Raw genomic sequence first — 14,434 nt, 5'->3', positions numbered from 1 at the left:
ACATCTTGAATGTATATTATGACTGTCAAAATAACATTGTAGATATCTTCAATGAAAAAATTACTAGTCATAATCTTAATTCCAATTACAACGAGTCAAAATTGCAGAATAGATATCTGGAATTGGAATGTTGATTATAGTCAAAACTAAATTACTACTAAAGCCAGGGGTATTTCATGCTTAAACGGCTTGCCATACACTCAATATTCTTTGGCTACTAGTGGTCTCTAATATATCTGATATTATTAATCAATTTCCTTTTTACATTATCTTTAAAAACAAATATATTCTGAAGCATTGCAATAATAGGTTGACAGTCCTGCTTTACCATATTAACAGTCACCACCGTATAACAACTGCTGTTCAATAAAAGAGAAATGTCCAGTTTTAAAAAGCATTGTCAAACACTGAAGTACTGACAATCTTAGCACTTAAGATAGCTGCTTTTAATATTAGCATGTAACTGGTACAATATACTAAAGACATACATATTTGGATTATAGATACAAAGATCCCTTGTGAAAAGACAGGTTTAAATGGACCACCCTTTGCAGCTCCACAGTTTGTTTTGTAAAAGAAATGGATGATGAAATACTGAGCTGTTACTCATGACTTTTTTCTCAAGGCACGTGTGTAATGAGTTAATGCAGAAGTCAAATTTACTGCAATAAACACTATAAGACAGTCAAACTGAGCAGCGCTTTAGTTTTAGGAAAGTGTTATGGCAATAATTACGTTATTTCAATTTATCCAATTCCTAAATTGCACCAATGACAAAATCGAGCATATGTGTGCTCCCTTGACACAAAGAGGTGATCCTAAGTGATTGTGCATGTATTTTCAGGCAGTGTTGTATGATCATTCTTTCTTTTTTTATTATTAGTTATTGGCTCCACCTGATGGTGACTCAGTGAAGTATTTCTATTAGGAGGCGCTTGAAGTCACCGCCACACTCTGAGCTCAGGGCATCCTTTAGGGTAACATCATATTTCTCCAAGTACATGTCCTTGATGGTCTCCAAATCCACCTAGAGGTGAATGTGAAAAGCAAAATATTATTATTATTTCCAGCATTTCCATGAAAAGTGTCTTTGTATTCATCGAGTTATCAAATCCAGAATTATGTCTACCTCAGAGCGTCCCACAATAACACGTATGAGCGTGTCCTCGTCTGTCCCAGCTCCTTTCATCGCAGCGTTCAGACGACGGGCGAAATATAGCTGCGGATTTTTGGCACATCGCACTGTTCAAACAAAAACAAATCACAGTGTGATGCGTGTTGCGAGCAGAAAAGGCTATCAAATAGCTTAATCCTTTCAAAGTAGCTTAGGGTCACTACTTTGAACTGCAACATGACTCTTTGATTCAAAAGAAGGAACACATTTCCTAAAGGCTTTTGCAGAGTTTGGATGGTTATAGTTACCCAGAGTAATGTAACAGTCCTTTAATGTTCCTGTAGCCTCACTGTCTATAGCATCCAGGATATCTGTTCCAGAGAGCTATGAAAAAACAAACAAAAGAGAAACCAGAAACTCAGAAAGAATGTCGAAACAGTTGTTGTAAAGCAGCGTAGACATAGCTGGTGTTTGACCTTACAGTTTCATATATCTTGAAGGTGGCCTGAAGCTGTAGGTAGTTCCTATGAGCGAGGATGTAGCTGAAAGTGGACTCATCTGTTCCAAAACGTCCTTCACCTGCCTGTTGAAAACCAAACCAACAGCATAGTCATTCATTCATTGATTCACGCAACAAAATAACTGGGGTTGCCAGGTCTGTTTGACAAAGATAATCAAACAATTAATCAAATATAGTCCAAAACCAGCCAAATACCACAACACAAAATATGCTATACTCTCAGAAAAAAAAGGAACAAGAGCTGTAACTGGGATGGTGCCCTTTCAGAAACCACTAACATGTACACTTTAGGTACTGAAATGTACCTTTAAGGTACTTCTATGCACCCTTAAGGAGTGCAAAGGGATACCGCCCCAGTGACAGCTTTTGTACCTTTTTTTTTCTGAGAAATTTTTCTGAGTGCCTATTAGACATTTTTGGATTTCCTTTGATTTGAAGCCGTACAATGCAAGTAGCAGCAGTGAACATCTGCAAAGTTTAAAATGTCAAGTTCACAAACAAAAAAATTATCCTGAAAATTTCAATGTCATCATTGCAAGATGTAGTACAGTGTTATTTTAGTATTATTTATTATAGTTTTTATTAATAGAGCTTGTATTTTTGATATTTTTAGTATTTAATTTTATTTCGTTTAAGTTTCAGTAATTTGTTATTTTTATTAGTATTAGTTTTAATAGTGTTAGATGATTTTTATTAGTTTTATAAGTAACCAACCACAATTTTATTAAGTTGTTTTTCTTTAAAATATTCCTATTTAGATTTAATTTATTTTTATTTCAGTTTTAATTTGAGTAATTTTAGTACTTAGACATAAACGTATTTATCTCGGTTAGTTGTAGTTTAAGTTTTTCATCCAATATTTATATTTTATTTTAGCTTTATTTCAATGATCAAAATAATTTTGAATCGTTTTAGTTAGCGATACCAATACTGATAGTATACACAAAGTAAGGCGGGACTAAGGCAGTACAGGCTTAAGGGAGTTAAATGGATAATATAATAATATAACATAACATAATATAATCCTCATGTGGAAACCTTTTATAAGAATGCCAATTATGCGTGAACATCATGGACTTGGCAACCCAAAAATAAAGTTATAAACTACTTAAATCCAGAGATTTAAATATCAGAATTATCCTCACCTCAAACAATGATGTTGCATCCTGTTCTGCCAAAGTTTCATCCACCTCATAAGACTCATCCCTGCTGGCCTGCAGGTGAAGGTCAGTTGTTCATAGCAAATAACACCAAAAAACCTTGGTAGATTCAATTGATACATTGATACTGCACTATGCAATTGATACGGCACTATACACTGCAGATCCAGCATGCAAATACAAACTTTAGGAATGGAATTCTGCACCATCAAAGACTATAGAATAACACTTAATTCTTAAAGGGACTTTGGCACCATTCATGTTCCACTTCCAGTGAACAAAAGCCTTGATCGTTTTATTCAGTGGCGATGGAATGCAAGTCTTCATGTCTACCACAGGCTGCGTCCGAAAGCTTAAAAATTGGCTTTTGAGGCTGCATTCAAAGGTAGGCATCGAGGCACTTCTAAATCCAATGTTAGCTTCACTTCCTGTCTCCTGAGATGCCTTCATCTTATTGGTTTAGCATAGATGTATCCTTCGCTGCCTTTGATATCCCACAATCCTGTGCGTTCCATGCGATGACAGTTAAGCTAAATATAAAAAAATGGCGTCTGAAAGATGTGGTTGGTGGTTAGCTTGAGTGTTTAACCATCATTTTCCACTTTTGATTGGTTATTAAATATTTGCTTAATTATCACCAAAGCTCTCTCTATTTTGCTGTAGATCATTAAACCGTTACGCTGCCTCAGAGGTCTCTCTGAAATCACTTTCATAAGGTGCCTTCGTATGCAAACGCTGCTTGCTAATTCACTCCCTTATAGGGCAGCTGCATAAGCTTTCGGACACAGCCATAGTCTTGTTATGCTTATAAAGTAATTTATTATGGAAAATGTTTTATTAAATTAGGAAAATGTGTGGCCTCAGAGCCCTCTGAACATGTGGGAAAAAAAGTGTTGGAAAATACAAGTATCCACCCCATTTGTGCACTTCTACCTTCTTCCTATCAGTACAAATCATTGCTAAATACTGTAAGTATCAAACTTACTGGACATGAACTCATTAGTATATTCGTATTTTACCTCTAGGAGAGAAACCAGAAGATTCCTCACTTCTCCACTAGTGTCATCTTCAATATCAGCCTCCAGATCCCTCTCATTCACTGGAGATCAAAAGATCTGTTACATGACTATAATAATGCATTATTTTATTACTAGTAATAATATTAGCATCACAGCAATAAGCACTTCATAGTATCAATAATGAGTCAACAATAAAATCATGTCTCTTTATATTTCATTACATCACAAAATCATTTGTATCTGATTAAAGGTTACCTTGCGCATATGCCTCTTTGCAATTCAAAATATCCTGTTAAAGAAAAAATATATATTGTGGAAGTAATGGTTACAATCAAGTAATGATTTTTTTTTTTCAGCTATGTTTGATGCTTGAAATTCGTGTGACTGTTCTCCCAATCTAATAATGTAAATTATAACCACAGATGTGAATTAGAACCTGATTGGTGCAGGTGCAGAGGATCTCCACCAGCACGTCCTCATCTGTCCCAGCACCCTTCATGGCTCTCCTCAATTCTTTAGCCATGAAGATGTTGGGCGGGTCCAGCATGGCTATAATTGCGTTCTCAAAGTTTCCTGTGAGTTCATTCTTCAAGACTTCCTTCAACTCCTTTCCAATGTGGCCAGAGACCGAAAGAACAAACCAGAAACAGACTCAAATAGATGTATGTTGGTTCAGTCTATCAATGAATTATGATATGAAGTAAAAGTTATTCATTAAAAATACTTTTAACTAAAAAACGTAGTTCTCATTACTTTTGTTACAATGCTGGTTCTGAACATTTTAGTCGATTTAGAGAAGGGATATGAAGAACAACTATGGTTCAATACAACATTCCAGCTTTCCATGAGCTCTGCACATTTATTATTAAAAGGGTGAAAGCATAATGGTAGAAACTACTCCAGTTACCCAAATGCAGTCTAAATCAATGTGATGCTGGGAGAGGAAAATTAGAAACCACAGGTCTATGGCTTCTGTCATATGAGATTAGTGTGTTTGTTCTTATAAGCCACTTTAAAGGCAGGGTAGGCGATTTGTTGCAGACGCATTTTTTGTTTATATTAATTTATTACTGTAGTGTTATGTGCTTTGAGACATGAGGTAGTTTAACGCCGTCTCTCGTGTTGCTTTTGTTTGCTCCCTGCTGTGCGTGTTCATGTGTTTTGAAGGAGCGTTTTGTTGGAGACGCTCTGAAGGGAGGGTGGGATCTTATGCTTTCAAAGCTAGCTCGCAAGTGCTAGCCTCTTCAAAAATTGCCTACCCCACCTTTAAATTTAGACAAACTATATTTACGCCATATTAGATCAGCATAAATATGGTACTTTTCACAAAAACAGAAAACACAATTATATAAATAAAGGATGTACTTGCGTTTGTCAATAAACATTTCAAAGATCTGACTCACATCGTCATATTTTTCAAAGTAGGCTTGTTTAATCTCCATTCGCTGGAATGCAGAGCGGTTTGCTAGAATGGAAATGATGGTCTCTTCATCCGTCCCTGTGAACAATAGGAGATGAGCTAATACCTCATAATGTCAGTTATTCCTCATCAGATTTAGGGTACGTTTACACGGCAACGATGTACTAAACATGGAAAAGTTTTTCCTTTGTGTTAAAAATAAATAAATTGCATACAGGCAACAATGTTGTCAAAAACGATCCCCGTTCACACGGATCCGCGAAAACGACTAAAACTGCTGTATTATGCATGCCAGGCCAGTAGTTGGCGATGTCATGGTGTTGTGTAAACACCCCCTAAGAGCCCCACAACTCACAGGCTAAAAAAACTCTTCCTTTTTTTTTTACACGACACCGTTTTCAACTAAATATGGAAACTTTTTATGCGTTTTGGTCAGCCATTTACACGACAACGGCATTTTTGGGGCCTGAAAATGCAAATGTTTGAAAACAGGTTTCAAAGTGCAAGTTTTTGAATATGACACCGTTATCGTCTAAAAAAAACGAATTCGTGAAAACGGTGCATTCATGCGTACGCGTGTCACGTGTTCAGTCTATAGGCGCATATTGTTTCTTTACAAAGTGACCTCGCCATCTACTGGCCTAGCATGAATAATATCGTTTTCGTGGATCTGTGTGAACGGGGATCGTTTTGACAATGTCTGTGCGTGAAACTTTTCAACAACGCAAAGGAATAACGTTTCCGTTTTTAGTACATCATTGTCATGCAAACGTACCCTTATTTAAAATGCTTAAAGTCAGCATGAAACGATAGTTGTGATTGTCTTTACTTCCTTGTGACGTATATCCGAGTGAAACCTCTTCTTGGACAAGAAAAATGGAGGGTGGGCTCTACTGAGTGCTTGTTTGTTTGTGCTCCATAACTGAAACTGCATGTACTTAAATCTTACATTTAACATTTAAATGGTCTTAGTTTATTTTTATTTTTTTTACTTTTTTTTCTTCTTTTCTACCCCATTTTATATTATTATTAGTAATATATTATTGATGATATTAAAGGTGCTCTATGTAACTTTTCTACTAAAATGAATCCTTTTTTTATTGCCTGTGTGTGAAGGCGTTGTAATCACACATTAAAATGATCCACTTGTCGAGTTTTGCTATTACCTCTGAAGGCCAGTATTCCTATTTCTGTGTGAAGTCTCCGGGTCGGATTTACCGCGAATCTCCAACGGATGTGACGTGCATGCGCGCTCCCGAGCCTCTCTTCTCCTTATATACAGTCTATTGTAGACGGTCAGGCAGTTACGTCCGGTTAAAGGCGCACGTTTTTCGGCTTATATCTCAGTCAATCTTTGATCAATATTCCCAAGACTCTAATCGTTCGTAGTGCTGGACGGGGCCTTTCGAACGAGCCCACCCCCGAGGTCCAACTCGCCCGGCTCCCCGAGTTATAGCCGTTCGAAATCGGGGGTCCCAGCGAACGGCGATCCGGTAGGGGGCATCCCCGAGGCCCGCCCCTGGGACCTCCTCCCCCGAATTTGAGCTCTCTGGGTCTTTGCGTTCCAGAGATACGAGCGATTTTCTTCTGAGATCGTGACGTCACCGGCGTCCGCAATTTTGCAGCGCGCCCGATGGTTTTCTGCTAATATCTCCGCGAAAACAACACCAAAAACTATGGTGCTGGTTCTTTTCAGCTCGACTAGATGGTCCCAACCACAGGTCCCAACGCTGAAGTAAAGTTGGTAGCAAATTCTGTGTCATACAGACTTTAAAAGTGCTACATCATATTTCATCATATTCCAAGTTTAAAAAAAGCAAACACCATTTATGTCAGTATTTTCCAACAGTGATTATTTTTATTTAACCTACCCATTCCTTTGCAGGCCTTACGGATTGTCTTGATGTCTGCCATCACATCAAAGTCTTCAAACGGAGTTATTGTGGGCTGAAATGAAGGTTGTGTAAGAAAACTCGTGTGTAATGCAATTAGACAATATCGCAGTTTTAAATAAAATTTACAGATTTTGAAATGGGTTAAACAAATCATTCATTTTAAATTGTACAAAGATGTGGTCAGGGACCCATCAGGATGTTTTTCAAGGGTTTGTAGATTAGATCGCAATGCAGTAGCCTAGTCTGTGTGGGGAGGGGTTCTGTGTCTAACACACACAGCTGAGTCATGGGATCTCTGGGAAAGGACAGGAACAGAGTAAGCCTTCCTCTGCCTCGCCCACTGCCATAACAACAATGTGCACTCATCGAAAACAAAACAGTTATTCTTTGATAAACATTCTTCTTCTTATGACAAGAGTATAAACTACTGCTCAAATCACAGTAAAATACAACATTAGGCTAGGCTAATAGTAACGCCGGTAAATATAAAATGAATATATGGGAAACAATGACTTAACATTTTAAAAGCATATTAAGTTTAGTATGTTAATAATAAAACATGTTGGAAAACTGTTAAAGCATCAAAACAAAACATCGAAGTGTCACGCGAGAAACTCATTTGCGCATAAACACATTTTTTTAGTCTACGCAATATGTTACATACGTAGCAACCTAATACCAATAAATATCGTTATCTGTAGTAAAAGAAACAGAGAAAAGTGCGAAAAAGAAACTTCACTGTTTTACTCACTTGAACGTTGCCCATCTTGTGATGCTGCTGATGTGAGTCTCTGATTGAAGTGCGTGCTCGCTCTCTCTCTCCACTCGGCCAGAGCATCTTTTTACTCTATCGCATCCCTGACGTCACTGCTGGTGACGTCATCAAATATAAAAGAAAAAAAAATCAGATTTTTCTGTTCTTTTTTGTCATTAAACATAATGCTAAACAGAAATGCGTAATATATAGTTTAGTTTTGGCTTCATGTTTTATGTTACAGTCATGTTTCCTGTCTTGTCATGTGATTCCCTTGCCCTCATGTGATCATGCCATGTGCTTCCCTATTAGTCTCTTGTGTCATGTTGTCATTGGTTAATTGTCTTGCTTATGTTCACAGGTGTGTCTTGTTTAGTCACTAGTCCTTGGGTGTTTCTCAATACCAAGTACGGAAGGGTCTCAAAGGTAAATGTAGAAGAGATGAAGTGTTATTTTCAAGATTAAGGTTTGGGCATACAGGGTTAAAAATCAACGCTATTTTTAATGGCAAAATGTCTGTCTGATAAATGTGAGGTTTGTAATGTGCCTGAAAATGTCGAGCATGTCATCATGAAGTGTAGCAAATATGATGCTGAGAGGAACATCTTACGTGACAAGATATATGAATTAGGACGGGGATGGAATTTAGAAGGTATTTTAGGGATGAGTGAAGAAACAAGGGAGTATGTATGTATGTAAGTATGTAAATATCTTAAATATACACGATTAGATCATATCATATCATATCATATATATATATATATATATATATATATATATATATATATATTATTAAATACCAAGTACTAAAACCTTGAAATTACACACTCTGGTACAGTAGGTGGTGGTATGCACCTGAACAAAGCTGGTTGCGACCCCTAGAGAAGAAGAAGAATACCAAGTGCGCAAACTTTACTTCGGTAATTCTGCAAATGGATCAGCGGCGTTCAGCTCGCTCTGATACTCTGGTTATCTCTTTATGTATATTTTAGCCAATAAATAAATGTCAACAAATTGTATTAGTCAATAAAATGAAACGTGTTATAAAACACCGCTCTGCCTCTTTTCATTTTTATTTAAAAAGATCTTAAACATATTAATAGCCACACAAATGTGGTTCAGGCAGTGGTTCGTAGCCTACATTGATTATCTTCACAGCATGTATATTTATAACAAAAAGAGACAGGGTTGTGTCATTTTATTTTATAATACATGTACGTTCGGTGGATATGTAGCTACTCTGATTCTCTTCACTGCACATGTAGCCTAAAATAAAATGACACAACCCTGTCTCTTTTTGTTAAATGTCATTTGTAACGATCAATAATAGCCAATATAAAAGTATTAGTAGCCTAAAAGGTATAAGAAGTTATACAATAAGAAATAAAGCAAATGATTCAGTCAAACGTAAGTCAGCTCTCTAGTAGGCTACAACATTAAAGTTAAATAGCCTAAATATATAAAGTTATAAAACTTCCATTTGCCCTCAGCCAAAATGATTTGCCAGGGAACAAATTTTAGATTAATGAAACCAAAGATTGCCCGTTAGATATACACAGGACAAATTATATCTCATGTTTAACTACCGAGAAATCAGAGCCAGCGGCAAACATCAGAAGAACTAGCCGAGGCAAGGCTGTTCCAGTAGAGGTTAATGAGTGCTGAGCGCCTGGTGATTGATCTCACAATTCCGAAACCGTTAGATACAATTTTCAAATAGGCGCTATCTTTATAAATAAACCACAGATTTTAGCTTTAAACAGCTACATTCTCGAAAAACTCTTAAAACTACATTTCTAGACACAATAATTAAATTACGCAGGTTTTCTCCTTCGCTATTGACGCTTGCTGGTTGGTACGAGAAGCATTCTGGGATACCTGGCTGTCTCAAGTCCGCACAAGTCACCTCTCGATGCATCCTCGATAAAAGGGGCGGATCAAGAACACATCCAGGGATTTGAACTGAACTTGGCTAGATGTGAACTTTGAACTGGAACAGTACTTGGGCAGCGACTGATGACGTTTCACAAGTCCACAAGAATAAAAGTATGCCTGACAATACACCTCACTGGACTCTAAAGCCCCGTTCACACTACACGCGACCAAGCGACCCGATACCATTCATTTCAATGGTGAGCGGGCGACTTCCGGCGACACGCGCGACAGCGACCGTTGGCGACTAGATGGGGCGTGCTGGCGACGCGACAAAGTTGAGAAATTTTTAACTTTATGCAAATGAAGAGTGATTTTCGCGAGCGACAACCAATAGGAGTGGAGCGCACGTGATCCTTCTCCTCAGCCCCTGGGCCTGCAGTGATGGATGAAAAATTGATCCTTGCGGTTAGCAATTTTCCAGTTTTATTTGATATGTAGTGGGAACGCCCACTAGCGACCTCATCGCCAGCGACTGGCGACTTGCAGCGACAAAGTCGCGTGTAGTGTGAACGGGGCTTAAGTCAATATATTGACCATGCCCTTCTGTTGAGCGGCTCATCATTTACTGTGGGTTTTGCAGGTGAGGAGCCCCGCAATTCCAGAGTACCTGCCAAGCCAGGGGCTGTTCACGTCATGTCTGCCAAGCCTGAGTTTCTTCACGTCATGAAAGCCTGAGTTCCTTGAAGTCATGCCTGCCAAGCCTGAGTTTATTCACGTCATGAAAGCCTGAGTTTCTTCACATCATGTCTGCCAAGCCTGAGTTTCTTCACGTCATGCCTACCGAGCCTGAGCTTCTTCATGTCATGTCTGCCAAGCCTGAGTTTCTTCAAGTCATGTCTGCCAAGCCTGAGTTTCTTCGTGTCATGCCTGCCAAGCCTGGGTCTCTTCAAGTCATGTCTGCCAAGCCTGGGTCTCTTCAAGTCATGTCTGCCAAGCCTGCGTCTCTTCACGTCATGTCTGCCAAGCCTGAGTCTCTTCCTTGTCATGTCTGCCGAGCCTGAGTCTCTTCACGTCATGTCTGCCAAGCCTGAGTCTCTTCAAGTCATGTCTGCCAAGCCTGAGTCTCTTCAAGTCATGTCTGCCAAGCCTGAGTCTCTTCAAGTCATGTCTGCCAAGCCTGAGTCTCTTCAAGTCATGTCTGCCAAGCCTGAGTCTCTTCAAGTCATGTCTGCCAAGCCTGAGTCTCTTCACGTCATGTCTGCCAAGCCTGAGTCTCTTCAAGTCATGTCTGCCAAGCCTGAGTCTCTTCAAGTCATGTCTGCCAAGCCTGAGTCTCTTCAAGTCATGTCTGCCAAGCCTGAGTCTCTTCAAGTCATGTCTGCCAAGCCTGAGTCTCTTCACGTCATGTCTGCCAAGCCTGAGTCTCTTCACGTCATGTCTGCCAAGCCTGAGTCTCTTCACGTCATGTCTGCCAAGCCTGAGTTTCTTCAAGTCATGCCTGCCAAGCCTGAGTTTCTTCAAGTCATGCCTGCCAAGCCTGAGTTTCTTCAAGTCATGCCTGCCAAGCCTGAGTTTATTCAAGTCATGCCTGCCAAGCCTGAGTCTCTTCAAGTCATGCCTGCCAAGCCTGAGTCTCTTCACGTCATGTCTGCCAAGCCTGAGTCTCTTCACGTCATGTCTGCCAAGCCTGAGTCTCTTCATGTCATGTCTGCCAAGCCTGAGTCTCTTCACGTCATGTCTGCCAAGCCTGAGTTTCTTCAAGTCATGCCTGCCAAGCCTGAGTTTCTTCAAGTCATGCCTGCCAAGCCTGAGTTTCTTCAAGTCATGTCTGCCAAGCCTGAGTCTCTTCAAGTCATGCCTGCCAAGCCTGAGTCTCTTCACGTCATGTCTGCCAAGCCTGAGTCTCTTCACGTCATGTCTGCCAAGCCTGAGTTTCTTCAAGTCATGTCTGCCAAGCCTGAGTCTCTTCAAGTCATGCCTGCCAAGCCTGAGTTTCTTCACGTCATGACTGACAAGCCTGAGTTTCTTTACGTCATGCCTGCTAAGCCTGAGTTTCTTCAAGTCATGTCTGCCGAGCCTGAGTCTCTTCACGTCATGTCTGCCAAGCCTGAGTTTCTTCACGTCATGTCTGACAAGCCTGAGTCTCTTCACGTCATGTCTGACAAGCCTGAGTCTCTTCACGTCATGTCTGACAAGCCTGAGTTTCTTCACGTCATGTCTACTAAGCCTGAGTTTCTTCACGTCATGCCTGCTGAGCCTGAGTTTCTTCACGTCATGACTGACAAGCCTGAGTTTCTTCATGTCATGGCCGCCACGCCAGAGTCAGCTCCTGAGAGTGCAGTGCTGACCATTATGGCCATGGCCATTTGGTGTGTGTAGGCCGCACACACGTTGTCTCCAGCCCCTGACCAGAGTCCAGAGATGGCTCCAGCCCCTGAGTCCACTCCAGTCCCAGAGCCAGCCCATGAGCCCCTTTCAGAGTCCTCTCCAGCCCATGGGGCCCGCTCCAGACTCTGCTATAGCCCCTGAGCGTAATTCCCCCCAAGAAAATTGGCCCCTTGTTAAGACCATGGAGGCCGCGCCTCTCTTGTCCCCTGAACTGGCCTGGCTTCCTGAACTGCTGGCGCCTCCTTGGAGGTGTCCTAGCCTGCCAGCATCGCCCATGCTGCACAGTCCAAGTCATGTCCCATTTCATGGGCCTGGCCCGCCATCCCTACGCCAAGACCGCCCTCCTGGACTCTCTTGTTTTGTTTTGTTTTTATGTTGGGTGTCAGGAACCGCCCAAAGAGGAGGGGGAGGGGAGGGGGGGGGGGGGGGGGGGGGGGGAACTACACTAGTTCTACATAGCCCGCGAAACCATACAAAACAGCAATGGTTTGTTTACATCTCGCTACCACAATACCTTGCGCTCAGGTAGTTTGGCATGACTGGCTTGGAACGCGACAAAGTCGTGAGTCGTGGTTTGAAGTCGTAATTTACGTGCTCAAAAACCTGCCTGGAACGCAGCATAAGCCCTTATTTTTGCCATGCGTCTTTGTCTAGTATTGTCCCTGTAACTGCTGTGTGGTGAGTTGTTTCTACGTTTATATTAATGATCATGCCAAGTCAAGTCTTTGTTTTGTATTTTGCTCACGTTTGGATATAAATAAACTGCACTCGGGTTCGTCTGCTACTCTGTTCTAGTGGACTCCATTACAAAATGTAACGCAGTGTAAAATAAAACAGTTTAATATACATATATGCCTATATATTTTTTTTTTATTAAAACATTGTCCAATATATTTACATTAGGCTATAATGATTTTTGATCAAACCTGCATTCTTTATTAAACTGATGAGATTGTATAAACAAAAAACATTTTTTCATATAATAGGAATGAAACAAATGTGCGTAGGCTGATACAAACATTTATGAGCAGAATCCTTTGAATTAAGACAAGAAAGTCTTTGTTAATTGTGTCCCTGCAGGATCAGCCTACTCGCTGCATGAGCAGTGCTTTGACCAGAATACTAATATTTTCTGCATATTTTTGTTTCCTCGTATAAGTCAAATATAGGTCTAACATCAAATATTTTTATATTAGTCTAAATTTATCAAAACATTATCAAATGCATTGCAAATAGTCATTAATTGCTAAATTAAGTAAATACAGATGCATTCATGAGATCTCTGTGTGAATATTATATATTATAGTATATATGTCCTTATTATACTATATATTATACTAATAGTAGTTTTCTCAGAGAGGAGAGCTACGGTAGAAATGAGTACGGGTAAATCGGCGTACTCTGGTAAACTGGATGGAGTGTCACTCAGTGTTATCTACATAGTCAGAGTTGGGTTTCCTGAGAGTTGTACCTTCACCGGTTGTAGAGATCTTTGATGGAATCACATACTCATGTTCTGATATCAAAAACACACTAAGTTCAACTTGTATGAATTTCTTCTCTGTCTGCTGGTCGAATGGGAACAAACTCAATTGCGTTTGCAATATTTTGCATTTATATTTTTTGTATTTTATAGCTTTCACATGATTTTATAGAATTGTATTAATTGGTTTGTTAAATACATGCAATATTGCTGTGTTATTAGTTTTATTTAGAGTATCTCTTCAATTAATCCAAAAACACATGTCCACTCAAGTGGACATCTGAAAACAAATTTTTTTTTTTTCATGCCGAGAATTAAAAACACAGGGGGATCCTGACAGAGCTGTCATATTGATGCATGAAAGGGTTAATACAGGCATGTTACGTAGAATTTGTAGCCGTTCTGATTCTGACCTATGAATCTGACCAATGAAGTAAGAATGATTGCTACTCTTATTTCACGTGTCGTGAGCTGATGCCATGGCTGGCTGATGCATGCGGTATTTTTCATCAAACATCTCTGCTCTACTCTATGAACATAATGTCTAGAAGTGAACTGTGTTGGTCCATCCATGACCTATTCTCTGACATTGACAGCTTTTATCCTCATCACGCCAGTGTCCGTCTTGTACTCGCTTGTACTACGGCGAAGACTTAGCTCATAAATATTAACTAGGTATGTTGTTTATTGGGCGCTTCAGTGAGGTTACTAAGCAACGTCACGTTACTGTTTTAATATTCATGACCTGTTTTTTTTTAGGTTTTTTTTTTAGCAAGAATATAGTATAATTCTTTATACAATAATAA

At 39.7% G+C, this 14,434-nt stretch overlaps 1 protein-coding gene across 2 annotated transcripts; it reads right to left on the bottom strand.

Moving 5' to 3' along the window:
* Positions 1-424: 424 nt before the first annotated feature.
* On the bottom strand, positions 425-7,991 carry anxa13l (annexin A13, like). 2 transcript variants are annotated; one of them, XM_056263293.1, is made up of 11 exons: positions 7,880-7,991; positions 7,105-7,180; positions 5,217-5,311; positions 4,250-4,420; positions 4,069-4,102; positions 3,814-3,893; positions 2,780-2,848; positions 1,596-1,697; positions 1,423-1,498; positions 1,130-1,242; positions 425-1,027 (listed from the first exon to the last, which is right to left on the bottom strand). In XM_056263293.1, exons 1-11 carry the CDS (start codon positions 7,964-7,966, stop codon positions 908-910), a joined length of 1,023 nt encoding a protein of 340 aa, XP_056119268.1. In that variant the 5' UTR covers positions 7,967-7,991; the 3' UTR covers positions 425-907. The 2 variants fall into 2 exon arrangements, with proteins under 2 accessions (XP_056119268.1, XP_056119277.1); XM_056263302.1 differs by having other exon boundaries at positions 4,250-4,417.
* Between the last annotated feature and the right edge of the window lie 6,443 nt (positions 7,992-14,434).

Source organism: Rhinichthys klamathensis, unplaced genomic scaffold, assembly GCF_029890125.1.
Source record: "Rhinichthys klamathensis goyatoka isolate OS25496 unplaced genomic scaffold, OSU_Roscu_1.1 h1tg000011l_1, whole genome shotgun sequence".
Classification (NCBI taxonomy): Eukaryota; Metazoa; Chordata; class Actinopteri; order Cypriniformes; family Leuciscidae; genus Rhinichthys; species Rhinichthys klamathensis.
This window is presented reverse-complemented; position numbering and strand designations above follow the sequence as displayed.

Coding starts and splice junctions, on each gene's coding strand:
- anxa13l (XM_056263293.1), bottom strand. CDS start 7,966: ATGCTCTGGCCGAGTGGAGAGAGAGAGCGAGCACGCACTTCAATCAGA. Junction 4,103..4,249: donor TCTGCACCTGCACCAATCAG/GTTCTAATTCAC, acceptor TTTCTTTAACAG/GATATTTTGAATTGCAAAGA. Junction 1,698..2,779: donor ATGCAACATCATTGTTTGAG/GTGAGGATAATT, acceptor GGTTTTCAACAG/GCAGGTGAAGGACGTTTTGG.